The 18,004-nt window shown below is 43.3% G+C and overlaps 1 protein-coding gene across 1 annotated transcript in view; it reads left to right on the top strand.

Moving 5' to 3' along the window:
- Positions 1–16,554, top strand: part of ERGIC3 (ERGIC and golgi 3) — a 24,583-nt gene extending 8,029 nt beyond the window's left edge. Inside the window, 7 exon segments of the mRNA XM_010564589.1 lie at positions 673–730; positions 7,575–7,606; positions 8,249–8,345; positions 10,039–10,103; positions 12,683–12,819; positions 13,784–13,839; positions 15,871–16,554. Of these exon segments, the coding sequence (XP_010562891.1) occupies positions 673–730; positions 7,575–7,606; positions 8,249–8,345; positions 10,039–10,103; positions 12,683–12,819; positions 13,784–13,839; positions 15,871–15,950 (525 nt within the window). The 3' untranslated portion in view covers positions 15,951–16,554.
- Positions 16,555–18,004: the final 1,450 nt, after the last annotated feature.

An 18,004-nucleotide genomic window follows, 5' to 3' on the forward strand; every position in this document is an offset into this window, starting at 1 on the left:
TGGAGTGTGTATGATTGCTAGTAAGTGTCAGGGAAGATTGCCACCTAATATCCATATCCCTTTCAGATTCTAGGATGAAATTTTAATAACCTTTGTCTTTTCTTTTTTGTGTTTTTTTTACTGGGGGGGGGTAATGTGGTGTTTGTTTGTGGGTTATTTTTTGTTGTGGGGGTTTTTTTGGTTGGTTTTGGGGTTGGTTTTTTTTTTAGGTTTAGTGCATTATTTTTGTATGCAGCTTATTTTCATGGATGCATATGTAGGATCACTGTGGTTTGTTGTATTAAGGGTTTTCTTACCTTGCTTACTCTCCCTCTCAGTTACTTTCTCCACTCCTTTTTGTATGATAGCTTTTTGTATTTCCTGCAGCAGCATTCAGTTCTTTCCCAGTAGACTTAATTCCTCCTCCTTCCCATTTTTATATCCACTAAAGTAATGTGCATAGAACAGTTAATATCAACATCAGTATGTAATTATGGCTTTCCACCTGACTGCCTATGAGGAAGAGGGGAAATTCATACCTCTTAGGATAGTATCTGCTGATATTGTCACCTATGAAAATGAGTTACTTGCTGTATATCTTGTACTGTTGTTTGGGTTTTTAGATTTTTTTTAAACAGCTGCTTGATTTATATAGATTCAGACCTTTTAATGAAAGATTACTATCTCTTGCAGGTAGCTGGAAATTTCCACTTTGCACCAGGAAAAAGTTTCCAACAGTCTCATGTACATGGTAAAGTATTTTCTTTTCCTGCTTATTGTTACCTTTAGCTTCCAAGTGTATCTTACAGTTTTCTTTGAGTATCTTTGGATTGCTGTCCATAATAACAAGAGCACTGCTTCAGTGGGGAGGATGTTATTGAAGTTTTGTTGCAGAGGTTTAGAACCATCATGAGCAAATAGAAGAGTGTTTTCTGGAGGTGCTGCCACATGGGTGTGGCAGAACTTGGAGGAGAATGTTTCTGGGCAATCTTAGTCTCACTTGTTCTACAAAACTTTGCTGCTCTGCTGTAAACCAACCTCAAGTAAAGTGTTAAGTCCAGGAGTTGAATATCAGTATCTCTTGAAGGGATATTTTGGAGAATACCTCAGGTGAATTTTAAAGCAATTCAGAACTTTCAGAGTAAAATTTAAGTTGTAAAGGACTTCCTCACGTGTATGTATACAAGTACACAGTGGCCAGAATAATAGTGGCACTGTACAGAATCATAGAATGGTTTGGGTTGGATGAGACCTTTAAAGGTCATCTAGTCCAAATTCCCTTGCGATGAGCAGGGGCATCTTCAACTAGATCAGGTTGCTCAGAGCCCCGTCCAACCTAACCTTGAATGTTTCCAGGGATGGGGCTTCTACCACTTCTCTGGGCAACCTGTTCCAGGGTTTCACCACCATCATTGTAAAAAGTTTCTTCCTTGTATTTGGTCTGAATCTGCCTTCTTTTAGTTTAAAACCATTACACCATGTTCTGTTACAACAGGCCCTGCTAAAACGTTTGTCCCCATCTTTCTTATAAGCCCCCTTTAAGTACTGAAAGGCCGTGATAAGGTCTCCCCAGAGCCTTCTCTGCTCCAGGCTGAACAACCCCAACTCTCTCAGCCTTTCCTCACAGCAGAGGTGTTCCATCCCTCTGATCATTTTTGTGGCCCTCCTCTGGACCTGCTCCAACAGGTCCATGTCTTTCTTATCCTGGGGACCCCAGAGCTGGACGCAGTGCTGCAGGTGGGGTCTCACCAGAGTGGAGTAGAGGGGCAGAATCACTTCCCTCGACCTGCTGGCCGTGCTTCGTTTGATGCAGCCTGGGATACGGTTGGCTTTCTGGGCTGCGAGTGCACATTGCTGGCTTTTCATCCACTAGTACCGCCAAGCCCTTCTCCGCAGGGCTGGTCTCAATCCCTTCATCCTGCAGCCTGTACTGATAGCGGGGGTTGCCCCGCCCCAGGTGCAGGACCTTGCACTTGGCCTTGTTGAACCTCATGAGGTTCACATGGGCCGACTTCTCAAGTGTGTCCAGGTCCCTCTGGATGGCATCCCATCCCTCAGGCGTGTCAGCTGCACCGCTCAGCTTGGCGTCATCTGCAACCTTGCTGAGGGTGCACTCGATCCCACTGTCGATGTCATTGACGAAGATATTAAGCAGTATTGGTCGCAGTACGGACCCCTGAGGGACACCGCTTGTCACCGATCTCCATCTGGACATTGAGCCGTTGACCACTACCCTCTGGATGAGACCATCCAACCAATTCCTCATCCATCCAACAGTTCACCCTTCAAATCCATATCTCTCCCAATTTAGAGAGAAGGATGTTGTGGGGGACCGTGTCAAAGGCCTTACAGAAGTCCAGACAGACAACATTTGTAGCTCTTCCCTTGTCCACTGCTGTAATCATTCCATCCTAGAAGGCCACTAGGTTGGTCAGGCAGGACTTGCCCTTGGTGAAGCTATGCTAGCTCTCTCGAATCACCTCCCTGTCCAACATGTGCCTTAGCATAGCTTCTAGGAGGATCTGTTCCATGATCTTCCCAGGCACAGGGGTGAGGCTGACCAGTTGGTAGTTCCCAGGGTCCTCCTTTCTACCCTTTTTAAAAATGGGTATCATGTTTCCCTTTTTCCAGTCACCAGGGACTTCACCTGACTGCCGTGATTTTTCAAGTATGGAGAGTGGCTTGGCAACTACATCAGCCAATTCCCTTAGGACTCTGGGATGCATCTTCACAGGTCCCGTGGACGTGTGTATGTTTAGGTTCCTCAGGTGGTCACAAACCTGATCTTTTCTTACAGTGGGAGGGCCTTTGCTCACCTAGTCTCCGTCTTGCGGTCCATCCACTGGAGAGGTGTGGGAAGAGAGGTTGCTAGTGAAGACTGAGGCAAAAAAAGTTGTTGAGTACCTCAGCCTTCTCCTTGTCCCTTGTTACCAGTTTGCCAGTCTTGCTCATCGGGGGTACGCTTTCTTTGACCTTCCTTTTTGGACTGACATACCTATAGAAGTCCTTCTTACTATTCTTTGCATCCCTTGCCAAGTTCAGTTCCAGCCACGCCTTGGCCTTCCTGGCCCCGTCCATCCCTACACAACTGGGCAGCGTTCCTGTACTTTCCCAGGATACCTGTCCCTGCTTCCACTGCCGGTGCATTTCCTTCTTGCCCTTCAGTTTGACCAGCAGGTCTCGACTCATCCATGCCGGTCTCTTGCCTTCCTCTCCTGATTTCTTCCACCTGGGGATTGAGAGCTCTTGCGCTTTATGGAAAGCGTCCTTAAAGATCAGCCAGCTCTGTTCTGGTCCCTTGACCCTGAGGGCAGTTTCCCAGGGGGTCCTGTAGACTAACTCCTTGAAGAGCTGGAAGTTTGCTTTCCTAAAATTCAGGGTCCTGACTTTACTCTTCACCTGACCCATATCCCTCAGGACTGCGAACTCCACCAGTGCATGACCACTGCAGCCCAGGCTGGCTCCAGTCTTGATGTCGCCGATTAGCTCACTTGTGTCGGTGACCGACAGGTCCAGTATCACATCTCCTCTGGTAGGGCTGTCTGTTACGTGGCTTAAGAAGTTACCCTCAGTGCACTCCGGGAGTCTCCTGGATTGCCTACAGCTCGCTGTGCTACTTTTCCTGCAGATGTCGAGGTGGTTGAAGTCCCCCAGCAGGACAAGAGCCTGTGAGCGCGATGCCTCCTGTAGCGGGAGTAAGAAGGCTTTGTCAGTAGGCTCCCCTTGATTGGGTGGCCTGCAGTAGACACCAACCACGAGGTTGCCTTTGTTGCCTCGGTCTCTAATTCTTACCCTAATCATGGTGATTACAGGTTGAGATGTGATGTTTTGACTCGGTAACATCTGGTAGAGGGCTCAGGCTCTCAGCTTTGCTCACTCCCTCTCCTCTCTGCAACATTTTCTATGTTGCTCCCTGCCTCAGTTACCTTTTCACGATGCATCCTTATGCCACTCATCATCTTCCTGCTGCTGTGCTCCTTCCGTAAGATATTTTCCTCCAGAAAATTAATCCCCAGTTTGAGAATTGGTGTCCTAGCTCACCTTGGAGCAACGTGTTTGGGTAGCCATGTCTTGGGTTTATTGCAGTCTTCATGTGTTTATTGACAGAGTCCTGAGTGGCAGTAAGTACTGTTTTACAGGTAAAGGACTAAATTTTGGAGTCCAGGGAGGCTTTGTGGTTGTTCAGGTCAGAAATGCAAGATGGGGCAAAGTCTTCAGATAGACAGCAGTTCTTAAAACGGTGTTACTAAAACAGTGAAGAAAACTAGGTTATATAAAACCAGGCAGACTTCTTGACAAACGTAAGATGTTTTACAGGTCTCTTGATTTTACCTAGCTAGGCACTTAGCTGCAGTTACGGAAAGGAAGGAATGTGTTCATGTTTCTTCAGAAATAACAGTCTCTGGTCCTAGCTGACAGTCTCTTAAGATCTTCTGTTTCGTTTCCTCATTGTTAAAGAATTTTCAACCATGGGTTTCTCTAGGTTTGCTTTATTAACAACTCGGAGTTGGGCCACCACTGCAGTGAATGGCGCACTTCCAAAAGTTTCCAAATCTTATATACCCTTTTGCCACCCATTGTCCCAATCCAAAGTCTCTGTAATTTTCCAGCTGATTTTCTGTTCTCGTATCATTATCATTCATCATCTTATCTTGTCCATTCTCCATTCTCATGTCTCGGTTCTTCTGAGATTGGTGGTCACAGGCAGAAAGTCTCCGGTCACCATCATCACTTATCTTCTTACGCTTCAAAGGTACCTATGAATTTCTAAAGAAACTACTCAGGTTATTTTATTAATTTATCTTATTCTAAAGTTAATCACTTAGGTCTAAGATGTATGATCCTTCCTCTGTTGATTCAGCTTGACTGGATTCTAAGCCAGCCATGAAGAGGGAGTCTCATAGAACAATTATGCAGCTCATAGATATTGTTTTATATGCACCTGCATTCTATTAATCATATCTAAACCAATATCCAATCATTAGTTATATGTCTAATATGAATAGTCTTAAAACAATAAGGTGAATAGTCTTAAAACAATGAGGCTTAAGGCCTAGTTCCTTTTACACTCAGTTTCTTCTCTAAGCAAGCTAAACAGCCTGTTGTTTTATGTTAAGCAAACTATAGCTAGCCACACATTTATCTGCAACCTAGAGTACATACATACATACATACTTAGCATAATCCTCAGTGATCAGAGATAAACCAACCTGTGGTCTGGTGGAACATTGTTTTAGAAATTGAACATATAAATAGTGTGTTTTCACAGAGTTGTAAATAATTTATTGGAGAGGAGTTTTATAAAAACTAATTAATTGGCGTTTTATCTGTGGAAGGCATGGCAGAGCACTGTGGGGAAATTTTGTTTTGGATAGCCATACCTGTTAAAATCGGTCAGGTGCAATGTAAACCTAGTCTAACAGGTTAGGTAATGGCTGGTCTTTGTCAAGTGCTGCCGTTGAATTTGTCTGGTACTGCGCTATTACTGTAAGATTTGTCAGCCTTACTAGTACTCAGCTTCCACTTCAGAGGCTAACGAATGTGACTACCCAAGCGTTAAAGCTGACATGATTAACCTTATTCTGGAGCGGCTCTGGCTGGAAGAACAGGCTCACATAAAGCAATACTTACATTTTGGCCTGTTACGTTCTCTGACGTGGCTCATGACTGAAAGGGGGGTGGAACAGGAAGGAGCCATCAACAGAAAGATGGGGGGACAAAGACTGTTTTATTCCTTTGGCAGTAGGTCCAGTTTAAATGCAGATCCACCAGAGCTGGGATCTCTGTAGCACTTTGTTGTTAACTGAAGGTTAGCCTGCTGGTGTCTGTACAAAAGGCAGCAGGACTTGACACTTCACTGACAGCTAAGCCACTTAACTCTTGCCTTAAGTGCAAATAATACTGCAGCATGAAACAGGGTGTTGCTGGTAACTGTTGAGAAAAACGGCATAGCATAATCTCAAGGCCACTTCTCCCTTCTTTCCTTTCCCTGCCCACCATTTCACATTTATTTCCAAATTTTTAGTGGGAGTTTCTTTTTTAAAGCCAAATAAGTTCTTTGATCCAGTTGCCAGCCCAGGCACACGAACCATTGTGCTAGTGGCAGTGATAGGTCTGCATGCTTGTCAGAGACAGCCACAGGAATATCTGAAGCCAGTGCAGCTCTGAGCTCTTTGTAATGCAGAACCATTGCCTTAACTGCAGTGACTGCAGCCTTAGTTTCTGAGCATTGAACGTTTTAACTGTGAAATGCAAGGGCCTCTCCCTAGATCAGAGTGTTTGAAGGCATATAGCTTAGGCTTAGTATTTCCTTTTCTAACTGTGCATTCTCTGTTTTGCATGTATATCTCTTTGGGTTTATAAGGGGTTTATAGGGATACAAGTAAAGCTTCTGGTAGTTTACTGAAAGATGTTAATGGAAAAAAAAATTAGTTCACAGCACACTCATGTTAAATAAATGTTTTAAAGGGGAGGCTAGTTCCAATCAGTTTTTTAGGTTTGCAGCTTGTCTTGTGCTAGGCTGTATATCAGAAACCCTTCAAGGGAGCAGCATTCCTAATCTTGGTTAACAGCAGCCCTTGGCGATCTGAGTCCATCAGCTCCTCAAATAACAGCCTGTGATTTTTGAAGTGTGTTTTTCTTGGCTGAGGTGACAGCTGAAAGAAGGGTGAGGTCTGGCTCCCTGAGCATGTGAACTTACCTGTTAAAATGCACCACAGCCTCTGGCTGCTTTAAGATGACTGCGTGCCTTTGGATAAACCTGGTAGGAGCGATACTGAAATTGAGTTGCAAGTTGTATTTTCATCCTGCGACTGATGCTTCTGGCACTGCCTTAAGTCATTTAAATAGCCAACTGAAAGATATCCCGTTGCCTGTATCTTTGCCAGATCCTTCCTGGGGGTGCATGGTGCTGCTGTTGTTGTCATATTGCTGCATGCAGGAAGGGCAGAGAGGGGGCAGGCCAAATTGCCCAAATCCTAGCACTGGTGAGAGTTTACCTTGGCCCCACCACTGGTTTGCAAATACCCTGCTCAGGCCGGCCCTGCCAACTCTTTTCCTGTCCCTGTGTGTACTCCAGGCAGCCAGTAACAGGGCTGATAGACAGAGCACTGAGAGATGCTAAGATGATAATGGTTTCTTGAGGGCACTTGCACATGATATTAAGGCATGTGCTCTGCTCAGTTGTTAGTTTAGATCTGCTGTGTCTCTGTGTTTTACGGTAGTTAGAGGAGTTATGCATATCAGGTGGTGACTGAGATAACAGTGAAGTTTTCCTTGCTTGCCACTAGGATCTTGTTTTTGCCCTAGATTAAGAATACATTCAGGTGAGGACTGAAATACCTGATCTGAAGTAACCCCAAGTTAAAGTTACTTTCCTTCACTGTAGCAGTGGCTAGTCTATGTCAGGAGGGGAATTGTAGCAGTTTTATCTATCACATGCCCTACTGGAAGCAAGAGAGAAACCGAGGTGATTTTCTTGCCATTTTAGATCGCAATGGAAATGAGAGGAGCTCCCTTATAAGCTAGCATAAGGTAAGTAGATAGGCTCATTATTGCAGTCTGAACTATATTGTTAAACTATGTTTCTATTACAGTTCACGATCTGCAGAGCTTCGGACTTGATAATGTAAGTGTTCCCAAGACAGTGTTCTGGTTCTCTTGGTCTATTTTCCTTCTGGATTTCCCTCCCTTTGCCACATTGAGATCCTGGCCAGATTTGGCTTTATGGCTCTGGGCAGAGCCTGGGACCTGCTTTCACACAAGGCTCTGAAGTATGTTCTGGGACATCTGTGTGTTGCTTGGCAAGCCTGTTCCCCTCTTCTGGAGAGTGCCTTGCTCCTTAATCTGTGCTTCCCAGTTTTTTAAGGTTGACATTTTCACAACTGCTTCTGGATCTGTTGGAGTTTGCCTTGTGCTGGAAGGAAAGCAGATGATACCTGTACCTATGCCACCAAGGTGCTGACAGTGTGGTTCTATGGCAGGGAGAGGAGCGGGTGGGAGAGCCTGCTCTGTAGATGGGAGGGAGAAGCAGCAGGATCTGGGGATTTCCAGCAGGAAGAGGAGAAATTCCACATCTTGGAATCTCCCATTAATAAAAAAGAAGAGCAAGTGCTTTGGAGTTTACTGTTAGGATGCACAGAGTAAGGGAAGACCTGTCTCTGTTCCAGAACCACACTCAGAAAAAGATACAAATAATTAACTTTAGGCCCCTTACATTGCCGCTTGGATGCTATGCAGTTGTTTTGAGTTATTAGCATTTCTGTTTCAGATCAATATGACGCACTATATCAAGCATCTCTCATTTGGAAGGGATTATCCAGGCATTGTGAACCCTCTGGACGGGACGGACGTTGCTGCACAGCAAGGTAAAAGCCTGCTGAGAGAAATCTCTTTTTAAGTGTCCATATTAATAAGTGTTAGAAGAGAACAGGAGCAAAGTTCCCGGTCTTTCACAAGAACCCTGACAATGTTGCATAGAACGTGGACTCCTCCACGTTGTGCTCTTTCTGGAAGAGCTGCCTCCATTCATCTGGAACAAATGTGCCAACGTGTTTTCATTCTGTGATCTTTCAGAAAGATCTGTCTTTTCAGTGTTCGTGGATGCACAACAGCAGGTACAGCACATCATTATTAAACACCTGCATCAGGTGTAGTTCAGGGAGAGCCCTGTCTAGCTACTGTGCACAGTAGGAGGTAACCAGAAGATGCAGGAGAGAGAAAAAAAGGCCTAATTGATAGTTGCTGGAGAGTCATGGTGTCTGCCTGACCTTGGTCTACCCAACAGTAACAGCTGAACAGCTGCAGTGAAGTTGAAATATAGCTGATCTTTTCTAGATAGCTCCAGTTTGCTGGCTTGAGAAGGAAAGGCAATTCCGTCCTCATGCTGCTACTGCTCAAACTCTAATCTTGGTTTATTCACACAAGCCTGCTTGTGTGCATTTTCTGTGAAAGATCCTGACCGTACTGCTTTATATGCCACTGCAGAGATTAGTCATTTTTTTAGATCCGCTGAAGTCTGCAAAGTTTGCGCTAATAAAGCTTAGAGAGAGAAGTTGTTTGCTTTGAGGTGGTGGTAGGATTGTTAATCTTACCTGAATCTGCTCTTTTAAATTTTCCACCATTGATTTTAATTCTTGTACCCAAATCAAAGGATGGTGCTTAAAATAAAATACAGAAAAATGAAAAGGTGTGATAATGCTCGATACGATTGTGATGCCGTAGTTTTCCTGAGAGGGGACCCATAGCTGGCTGGTAAAATTCTCTATTTAGGCTGCAGCTTTCCATCCTGGGCCTTGGAGAACCAGTTGGCACATTCTTGAGGAATTAGGACTGAAGATGTGGTCTGGAAAAGAAGTGGGAGAAGTAGATTGCAGGTCAAATTTATGTTTACTGAAGACCAGCTAAAGATCTTGTATATGAGAATGACTTCTGCTGTAGAAATGGATGAATAATCTTCTCCTGTAGGGAATTTCACAGAAAACAGGTTTTCAAAGCGACTCCTGCCTTCCATTATCCATAAGAGAACTGAAGGGACAGGCTGGTCTGAGGCAGCAGGAGGAGTTCTCCTCCTATTTTTTTTTTTTCTTCACTGATCTAGATCTTCCTTTTCATCTCCTGATACGATGAAACCCATGCTTCTACAGGAATAAACTGTAGCATTAGTTGACATTGATAGAGGATTCTCATTTAGAGTTGAGTATGTTTTCTTAGGGATATGCTGTTAAATATAAAGGTTTTCATGTGCTAGAATAAGAATTTTCAAGAAGTTGTACTGGTGAAACTATAGCAAGAAAACTGGTTTGTTAGAAAGTTTTCCATTTAGTCAAGGCCAAAACCAAGTTTTGGGTTTGGTTGGTACAGGAACAATATTTACTTTGGCAAAAGGAAAACTCATGTCAGGCATTAACTTTACTGTCCTTGAAAACCTCCAGTAGCTGTTGTTTGGTAGACACAAACTGGTTTTGTTCAACTTGTCAGAGAACGTCTTTCTGCACGTGTCAGTTAAGCTTTCCAGCTCTTCACTGGTTGTTAATTGTGTCTCTCTGTCTTTGCTTATAGCTTCCATGATGTTTCAGTATTTTGTCAAAGTGGTCCCCACGGTGTATATGAAAGTAGATGGTGAAGTAAGTACCTTTTTTCCCTATTGCTTTGGCAAGTGAAACCCTTCAGACTTTCTCCTCATATTCTGACGCTGACCATATCTGACCTCTGGTGGAAGCAACACAATCTGTTTGACTTTCTTCAGGTCACCACCCCAGCAAGAATACCAATTTCTATGGTGTAATGTTATCTGTAATGTTACAGCAGTGATGAAGCAGAATTCAGTGTCTTCCATCCCACCTAGATCAAAGTGACCACGCCACTTTCATCGTGTTCCCTCATGAATCCCTCATAGTGCACGCTCAGGAGAAGTCAAAGCAGCAAGGAGATCCTAAAAATGTTCTTTGGAGAGTAACCCCAGATCAGCTTGTCTCCGATTTAAAAACTCCTTTAGCCTCCAAAAGAGCGTGGCCGGATTTCCAGCCCTGCTTTCAGAATATGCCCTTCTTTTCGGACAGGTAGGATAAATAAATTACCAAGGAGATACCAGGGTGAGACGAAGATCCTGAGAACACAGACAAACTTATGCTCTCCTCTGAAGTCAGCCTGAGGGAGCAGAAAGAACTGTGATTTCTTTCATTCATTTGGAAGCGTTCACGTGGGTTGCCATCATCATTCTGTAGGGGATCTCCAGAGAACCTCTTTTTAAAAACCAAACCAAACCTGGCAGTTATCATTATTTGGGCCCCCATAGTCTTAGGGCAGCAGAATGATGTAAGCTGTTATGTTTCTTTTGCAAAGAAAACACCAGCAGAGGCAGCAGCTTGACTGTTGTGCAGACTTCACTGCCAGTGCTACCCAGTGTACTTACGTAAGCCTGTGAGGAAAAGACAGGTGCCATATGCCCCAGTAGCTCTGTTGAACATTCACGTACAAGACGGCTCAGCTCCCTAGCTGTCTCCCAGGTTTTGGTTCTGTATCTTCTATGCTGCATGGGTGGTCCGTGCCCAGCTTCCCTTTAACACCAAACCAGCTTCCTCTGAGGTGAAACCCAAATGTGGTTCTGGGGCTTGTTCAGCATAAGGACTGATCTACCTGTGGATGAAACTACACCAGATTTTGACTCCCTTGTCCTATGCAGTTTTATAACGCTGTGCAAACCCACAACACTGGGAACCCTTACCACCTCGGGCTCTTCACCCAAACTCATCCCACTCTCGGGCAGGTACCACGTATCCTTGCTATCAGAACAACATACTACTGCACATCCACGCAACCTTCATGTTTGCTTTAGGCGCTCCAGAATGTAAATCACTGGCAGATTATTAGTTATGTCAGAGGCTGCATAGGAACCACAAATCTGAGGAGCCACACGGCCACGGTAGGTACAATGCAGACCTGCAAGCAAAGGTATCCTAGAGCAGCGTGGGCAGAGCAGTCTGAGAGAATCCATTGAAAGGTAGACATAGTTTGTATTTCTTCATCTGCCCTAAAGATTGAAACTGTTTGCGAGACTTGGTTCTCATGTGATAAATCCTTATGTGGACCACTCTTTCTTCAGTCCCCTGCCTAGAAAAGACAAAAAGACCCATCTGTTCTTTCCTGGAAGTTGAATGGAAGTTACTTGCTATAATGTGATATTGGGAGAACCTTCAGACCATGTTTGAAGCTCATTCTGCTTGGGTTCAGGATGCTTCAGGAGTTTTTGTGGATGATTGAAATTCCTGAAGTACAAAGGATAGTTAATCAGAGCCCTGTTCTTAGGGCCACCTCCTAGTATGCCATGGCTTCTGTTTCTCTTGATGCAATCTTGCACACTACTGTAGAGCTGTTGTTCAGTTTTCAAAGGACTTCTCCTGTCAAAAGAATTGCTTTTTATTAGTCACCAGGAGAGGAATCCATGCAGACCATGATGCTTATACTTACGGTAATTATGGATCCAAGTGTGCTGCCAGATGTATACCAGGGGCTGTGTTATACATTCAGTACTTGGAACCCTGAAATGTGGAATTTGGTGAAGAAACTGGATAGTATCTTTCTCAGCTTGGATTGTAATTTGTGTCAGATAGCTCATTAGGGATGATAGAACATAATGTCATTTTACAGAAACCCAACTGATTTGCTCTAAGAATGGGACTGGTATGAACGTGTAGAAGAATGGCAGGGTGCAGAAGAATGCTGCAGGGTGATCTTCATTTATGTAAAGATGGGCAACCTGTGTCCTTCTGCAGCCCTGGCACTCTCCTGCCTTTATGTATTATTTCCATTTTTCTCACTCTTGCATATATATGGTTTTCTCATATCGATGCTGTCTCCTGAAGCATGCTTAGGTGGACTACATTTTGGTGGAAGATGACGTGGACTTGGGGTTGAGGTCGAGAGGAACAGCTTGTGCCGTTACTTGCCAGCAGAGACCAAAACAGTCCGGCCTGGGGACTGATGCATCACTCATTCTTTGGGCTAGCTGGGGCTTTAACTGATAGCCTGTAGGAAAAATAGACTCCATCCTGATGGTGCTTTTTTTACGACCCTTTGTAAGCACTGTCAGGCCCCCCACAAGTGAGTGGGCAGGGCTACACTGATACGGTTCACTGAACTCATGTTTTAGTAGCCTTTCCTATTCCTTGTTAACAAAACATTTGCTGTGTTTGTTTCCTGCTAGGTGGTAAGGACTAACCAGTTTTCAGTTACACGACATGAGAAGATAGCCAACGGGCTACTGGGAGACCAGGGTCTGCCTGGTGTATTTGTGCTATATGAACTTTCGCCCATGATGGTGAAGCTGACAGAGAAACACAGGTAAGAGACATTTCAATCTATTTCATCACCCTCCATTGCTTTTTGTCATTTTGCATAGCTTAAGACTCTGTCCTCACTTAGACACAACAGTGCAAATGCCTGAAAGCCATCCAAGCCCCTTCCCAGTCAGTGGAGAGGAAGAGGCACTCCCAGATGCCCTTTCTCTCTGTGTGAACATCTGAAAGGGATTGGGGTTTTTCTGATACCACCTGAAGCGTTTTAATCCAGTATCAAAACGGAGGAAATTGGTGCAGCAAAGAGAAGTCTGACATAATGGTTCTTGGTCCAGACTAATTTCTTCAAAGTCTTTTTTAATGGGAAGACTAGATTTATATAGCATACCCATCTTACCAACACTTACAGCAGCACCCAAGCTGATCCAGCCTGCTTACTCACTCTGCATTTGCTAGAGCTTTTCTGCATGTTGTTGTCAGTGTGAAATGTCCTTCTTCTTTCCGGATCCTCTGTTAATCACATGCATGTAGGAGAATGGAAGGGGTTGTAGCTGTCCGATCTTTCAGGATCATAATGAGGGACAGCCAGTGTCTATACTTAAAAATGTATTTACATGTACTTAGGGATCTAATTTTTTTGTTACAGAAGCCTCCTGTACATTCTGTCTGCATAGGAATGGATAAAATCTTAGGGACTAAAATTCTGTCCTTTAGGCTTATAAATTCAGTACTTGCCTCCTAGTGTTACCATTGAACTCACTAGAGTGCGCTACTCTAATGCTACTCAATGCTGCTTAGTAAGAGTATCAGTGACAAGCTCCATTCTGTAGCCAATAGGGGTTATTTAATTGTTAAATATGTTAATTGTCAGCTATTAATATTTATATAATGCATACTTATGTGCTATGATGAACATTATGATAATTAATTAGTTTTTATTAGTTGTTACTTATCTGACATACTGGTATCTGAGCTCATGGTGGTTGTTCAAATTGTTTTCCTCATTCTAGGTCCTTTACACACTTTCTCACGGGAGTTTGTGCCATTGTTGGAGGCATATTTACAGGTATTGCACCTTTTGATCTTTTTTTCTTTTTAAAGTGTAAACATTTGCCATCTTACTCTTTCTAAAGTGTTCATGGCTGGTGATAAATCCCTGTTTGGGGAGAGATGATTTCAGCCTTCAGGAGGGGTATATAGCATGTTTTGCAGACCCATGGGAGTGGCATCAGATTGTAAATAGCACTGCAGGTGATGTAGACCTATTATAATATTTCATTTGATGTAGACCTATCATAATATTTCATTCTGATGCTCTACAGGACATTTTGTCTTCAAATGATGTGGTATTTCACATACCGTATGAATGCATCTGTACTGTTTTCCTTGGCCAGCTTGGGTCTGTAGACAGATAGTTGCTTTCATGTGGAACCAAAGCCAGTAAAATCTGTGAACCCAGGTTGCCATGGGCCTAGCCATCTCAGAGGTCTCAGACTGTGTTCCCAGACATAGGAGCTTCAGTGAGTGGTCTGCAGGGACTAAAAGGAGCCCTCACAGCTAGATGGGGTCCTGTAAGGAGAGGCTGTTCCTGCAGAGCTATTTGAGTGTCTGGACTTCATTCTCAGTGCTGACTTCTGGAATAGCTAATCAGTATCTGCTCAGCTCCACGTGTGTGACAGAGACCAGCCTTGGTCCAGCCTTGCACTCCAGCTAATAACCCAGGGTGCTCTGAAACACAGTCAGAGATGTTCACGTGGCTGTGAAGGGCCAGCCTGGAGGTCTGGTCAGCAGATCTTACTGGACCTCAGAAGCCAGCTACTATATCACGTAACACCTGTATCACATACCTATATCACGTAATACCTTTATCTGCAAGGTTTTCCCATCACCTGAGATGTCACTATGCTCAGTTAAGCTGATACTGTTAAACAGGATTTCTGTCTCTAACAAATTTGATCATTTGTGTTCATTTCTATGGCTGACTCGGAGAAAGGCTTTAAAAAATTGTTTTCATGACAAATGCAAGTGCCCTCTAGCACTGATTAGGTTTGACAGCCAGTTCATAGTGTTTGCTGCCATACACCATGTTCAGACTCTGTATTCTAGAGGACAGATTAAATCAGCTGCGTAACAGTTTTTGTGTTACAGCATCAAATTGATTCCACAGGTAGATATAATTTCAGGGCAAAACAACCACAAAAGACAGTCATCTGAAGCATTACTCAAAGACCAGATAGTAAGGCCAATAATTCCTTATTCTACAGAAATAAACAGAAGACTCAGTTCCCATTTTAGCTGCTACTCTTTATATAATATTGAAATGTCTGTGTAGGGCCAAGTAATTGCTTACTTATTCCTTAGATTGAGGTGTTGAATAAAACAAAAAAGAACATGAAGCTTCGTAAAGGCATTGAAAATACCTTTGCTCACTGGCACCCTGTGTTCCCTCCCTGGCAGAAGCTCAGGGTTCCTGTCCTGTGCAAGCCACCTTGATGGATGCAGGGTTGTCTGGGTTTTGTGATGCAGGAGACCCATTCTGAGCTTTTCTGTGGTCCCAAACAAGCGGTGAATTAATAGGCTCCTTCAGTGCTGGAGAGATTTGGGAAAAATACTGCAGAAAAACCTGAAGGCATCAGTTTGTTTTGCTTTTTGTCCTTGGTGGGTAAACATTGCAGTCTCCAATAAAAGGCACCCATCAAGGGCAGCATTGAGTAGAGTAGCATATTTTTAAGGTTACTGTGAAATGAGTGAGAAATGGGAAACATGCCGTTGGCAAGCTGGGTCAGGGCAATGACATGGCATAGAGCTGTCGGCATCAGCTTCCTCTCGAAACTCTTCTCACTCATCAGTAAACACAAGTGACTCAGCCTTGTCTCATTTTTACTTCTGCAAGAGAGATCTTCTTCTGGAGAAGCATGATTACCTCTGTCTGTCCTGATGAGATGAGGACCTTACTCTTCTGAGCAACAGCAGCTGTTTTCTGTCTGGTGGAGCTGGAATTCCTTTCCACTGACAGAAGGGTTTGTGTTTTCTTTCCCTGGGAGTTGCTCTCTCTTTGAAGCATGTCTGGCTTGATCCATCTGTTTTTTCCTTCTAGTTGCAGGATTCATTGACTCCTTGATCTATCACTCAGCACGTGCCATCCAGAAGAAAATTGAGCTTGGGAAGACAGCATAAATAAGCAATGACCTCACCCCACAAAAAAAAACCCCTCTAAGTAGAACTAAACAGATTTTTCGAAATACAAGTGATCTTCTTGAGTGCACAAGAGAAGAGATTTGGAATTACCAGATGGCCCTGACTGCTCTTATGTTAGTGTCCCATTGTTCTTTGGCGTTAATTAGTGGACGGAACTGCTTGAACCTTGCTGCTGTAAAGATTAGCCATCTTGTCTGGCTGTGCAGACCCTACTGTAAAAACCCTTTTTTGTCAGTCCATGTTCATCCAGTTCTGCCCCCCTCCCCGAAAGAGATGCTGGAGATAACTGCATTCTGTTTGCCTCCAGGAATAATTTACTGTATTGTCATGAGACCTGGAATGGATTGAAGTTGCCATCAGATAAGCTTTCTAGCAACACCATCTAGCTTTTTTAATTTTTCTTAAACATGTTCCTGAGTGAGTGTGCTGATGCTGTATGCCAGATCTCTGTGAAAATGTGCTGAATCCCATGTGCTTTCCTTCCAGCTGTCCTGGGCGACATGGTGAGACCTAGCACTTTTGGGATGTGCTTACTCTACTGTGGGGCATTGCAGTTGCTCCAGATGGCTCTTCTAACAAAAGATGCAAGTTGATGTTTCAGCAAAAAAAGTGTTTGGAGTTCTAGATTTTTAGATTGGATTGTGTTTTTCACTTCCCCTCTGTTTATATTTTGAAATAAAGTCTATCCTCTGCGTGTTTTGGTAAAGCATTTGGAAGAATAATTAAATTATTTGGACTAATCCTGGTACTGAATTGGAAATTATAATTAAAAAACACACCTGCATTGTGACAAAGTATGTGGATGTCAAGATGATGGTGGTTTTTTTCTTTTCTTTTTAATGATCTACACAAGTGAGTAAAGTGCTTGGTATGTGAAATTAAATTGGAAGAAATTTGAAAATAATGAGAAAAAATATTGTGTATTCCTGCCTCATTTTGAGGCAAACCGGACTCATTACTCTTAAGTCTCAACTCTGGATTTGCTTTGGTATTAACTCTAAACTTGGTCAAAGCAATTGGTCCAACAGTGCACAGCAAGTGACAGGCACAGGATCAGATAATGCAGAGAGAAAGCTATTTTATAGTTCTTTTGAAAGTAGTTTTTGTTTGTGGTTTGTTTTTTTTTTTTTAGTTGAACTTATCTACAACCCAGGGAGTATAATAACCTGTGTTTTTTCAATCGGGGGAGAAGCAATTTGAGGTGTGAGTAAGGAGACTTGATTAATCTCCAAGCTTGAATACTGAAAAAAAAAGGGTTTGTAAAAAAACCAAACGTTTGAAACATTAGGTCAGGATCATACAGTACTCTTACAATGTGAGGAAGGGGACATAATATTTATATGTTTTATCAGGACCCAAACAGCTTCAATCACTCAGCAGAGCACACAGCTTTGTAACTAAATTTGAAAGACTACTCAAGAGGGGGAAGATGAATGGAAATAATGCAGCAGAGTTTAACCCACAGTTAAACAATTACCAGCTAATTGCTTGTCTTTGATAAGAAAGCCAGTTACTTGTAAACCTCAGAAAAGCATTGGAGAGCATCACACAGAGCACTGCTTAGCACCTAGAGAAAATAGAGGGAAGGTGAAGGGGCAGGTTAAATAAATGCAAGACTTGTACTCAATGTGGGAAAATAGATATAATGGAGAAGAGAAACAAGACACATACATACAGAGATGGAGATTCTACCTGGAGAGGTAGAAATTAAAGGAAGCTAATAGTTAAGTAATACAGGCTTCTGCTATAAAATGGGGGCTTATGAGTAGGAGAGAACCAGTGATTTTAATAGACTGAAAGACCAAAGTGACTAATAGCCATGGAAAAGCTGAGTCTGATTCAAGGCTATTCATGTTTGTGAGTGAAAGTGGGAAAAGACACCCTGCTCTGGAGGAGAAAACATCCTTTGGGGAGCTCAGTCTCCAAGGTCTGCAATCTTGTTTTGCAGGGTGGGGCTGAGATAGGTTGTACTATCTTTTCAAAGCAGTAAGGGCTCAAAAAAGTAAAGCAAATGTTAATAAAAGATTCATGTA

This window comes from Haliaeetus leucocephalus, unplaced genomic scaffold, assembly GCF_000737465.1.
Source record: "Haliaeetus leucocephalus isolate CR32 unplaced genomic scaffold, Haliaeetus_leucocephalus-4.0 Scaffold182, whole genome shotgun sequence".
Classification (NCBI taxonomy): Eukaryota; Metazoa; Chordata; class Aves; order Accipitriformes; family Accipitridae; genus Haliaeetus; species Haliaeetus leucocephalus.